Source organism: Xyrauchen texanus, chromosome 31 (genome assembly GCF_025860055.1).
Source record: "Xyrauchen texanus isolate HMW12.3.18 chromosome 31, RBS_HiC_50CHRs, whole genome shotgun sequence".
Taxonomy (NCBI): Eukaryota; Metazoa; Chordata; class Actinopteri; order Cypriniformes; family Catostomidae; genus Xyrauchen; species Xyrauchen texanus.
Window position 1 is genome coordinate 8,968,057 of NC_068306.1, and position 2,653 is coordinate 8,970,709.

General features: G+C 36.4%; 1 protein-coding gene across 1 annotated transcript; it reads right to left on the minus strand.

The window, feature by feature from the left end:
* Nucleotides 1-1,247: 1,247 nt before the first annotated feature.
* On the minus strand, nucleotides 1,248-2,102 carry LOC127624525 (somatostatin receptor type 1-like). Its single transcript, XM_052099307.1, has one exon. The coding sequence runs from the start codon at nucleotides 2,100-2,102 to the stop codon at nucleotides 1,248-1,250; it is 855 nt and encodes a 284-aa protein (XP_051955267.1).
* Nucleotides 2,103-2,653: the final 551 nt, after the last annotated feature.

A 2,653-nucleotide genomic window follows, 5' to 3' on the forward strand; every position in this document is an offset into this window, starting at 1 on the left:
ATCTTTATTTTTATGTTACAAACATTCAAACAATCACTAAAGAAAAGTATAAAGCCATTGGAGTACAACTATTTAGTCCACACAAGCCTTTTCCCATTCCATCAGTCACTCATTCTAACCACTTCCGGGGCTGGGAAAGCGGAAGGGCTAGTTTTTTAGAACCTTATATGCTCCTCATTTTGTATGCTTATGTGACAAGACAAACACTGAATCCCATCTCGCATTGCAACGAAAATATGGCGGCGCGTATAGCCGACAATCTTATCTAGCAAAATCAATCATTATTAGCATATAAAAAACACATTATACTCTAGGTTTGATTAAATATAATCTTACTTTCAGTGCACCTGATTTGATATAATCTGTCCTCCAGTGCATCTGCTCTGAAGGTAAGATTTGTTTTTATTATTACATCGTACAGTCAAGAAGTCATGTTGGAAGATCCATCAGTACAGGAGAAACTCACGTGCAAAAGTTTAAAAAGGCATATATTAAAATACATATATTTTGTAACATGTTTATTATTTACATGCGTCATTTATACCATTAACAAGTTTTTACATTAATTTGAAGAGCAAGTGCTAAAACGGTTTTGTCACTTTAAGAATAGCGGCAGTTTAGCAGAAGTGTTTTGGTTGAGCGCATTTAAACAAGAGTGGACTCGCATGACTTTTTTACCAACTCCATGCTATAGGCATGTAATTACAATGATTTTTTTGTTGTTGTTTTTGATCAACAACTGACTGTAAAGAACAGAAAGGGTATTAAAAGAGACATCATTGACAAATGGATTGTGTGGATCTCATCTTTGAACTCACATTACACAAAATGAGGTGCTGAACGTCATCGCTATAAAACTCAATCACTGGTGAGTGAACTTTACCAGCCAGTGGCGAATCATACATTTTAGTCGCATATGTGAGTGATTTCCTCGCATTGTAGATGGTTGAGGAAAAGATCGATCTTGGATTTAAGAATCAATATTGAGATCGTTCAAATGAAGATTGCAATGCATCAGAAAATATATATTTTTACCCAGCCCTGGTACAGAATGACAAAATTCAACAATGATAAACATATAATGGATAAGCACTAAAAGTCGTTTCATTCGAAAATGCCACCAAGATGTTCTGGTGTTAAACTAATTTAGATTAAATACATTTTAACTGCAAAAAATGTATCTACATTTAATTGATCACTTCTAATATTTGCGAGTATAACATAACACAATGGCACAGCTGCAAGTTTTATGGATAACACAAGCATGAGAGTTTGCCAGTCCGGTGCAAATAAAAAACAGGCTGCACAAAACCAGCTAGCATAAAACAAATAAAACTAATTGACCAGAGGACTTGAATTGACTGTTGTGTCAAAACAGCGAGGACTCCTGTGACTGTAAATGGAACATATGTGATAACCATTCTCAGAGTACTTATTAATATGATATAAAACACTCTTTTCTTCACTTTGTTTTCCTCCCCTCTCTCCCTCCCTCTGTCTCCTGGTCCTGACTGCTTCAGAGCTCTGAGAACAGCCAAACAGCAGAACAACTGAATGGAGAGGTACAGGAGGAACTGAATGACGAAGAACCATGTGTAAATAAAATTATTAAACGAGGCCAAAAGAAACATGCAGCACAAACAGGAGCCAAGACAAATAATCCAGGCCGCAGTAGAACAGATCACTCTATATCTGAGAGGTTTGAACTTCAGAAAGGTTACAGGATGAACCACTGCCAGATAACGCTCAACACACATCAGACACTGAAACAGAGGATGACCAGTGATGAGTTCTCCTAATAAAAACTGCATTAATGTTGCAAGACTCGGAAACCATTTTGTCAAAAGAGTGAACATAGAATTCAGAGAGAAAAGTATTTCACAGACAGAGAGATTGAGGCTGAAGAACTCCGATGCCATTCCACTTCCTGTTTCTGTGATGATAAGATATATAATATAGGAGTGTGTAGGAAGCCCAAGCATGAAGCTGAAGCTCAACATAGACATTTCTAGTGTGCCCATTTGCCAAAAAGATGATGCTGTGAGGTTGATGGATGAATGAGGTGTGCTGAAGTTTACTATGGAGTTATTCATTTCCACCATCTTCTCAGTTCAGGCGTTCAAAGAGCAGATAAACAAATAATGTTGCACTGTTGATCTATGGATAGAAAGAAGTGTAATATACCAGAATTAGGGTTAGTGGCCAGACTGCTTGGAAATCAATTCATTCAGAAGCAGTCGACACAAGATCTGAAGGTTAAATAAAACACATTGTCAGAGGTCATTTTAATACAATCCCAGTGTTTGAACCAAAAAACAAATGGATTCAAATGTTGAAAAACGACTCCATAACACAACTGTACACATTAAAATAATGTGCTGTTAAATTTCAAAGACTATGCTAATAAAGAAAATGTAATAATTTTCTACCCCCTGGAATGGGTTTAAAGTAACCCATCTAATATGCCCATAACCACTATGCCTGATAACCTCAGTGACTTTGTCATATATTAATTAGCAGGAAAAATCTATGAATCAAATTAGAAAGATTAGAAAGAGTTTTGTTTCACCTGAAGAGTGATTGATCAGTCTCTCTTGCGTGACATTAATCTCTCGCCTGTTTTGCAGTCTGACTTCACAGTTGTCAAAGAATA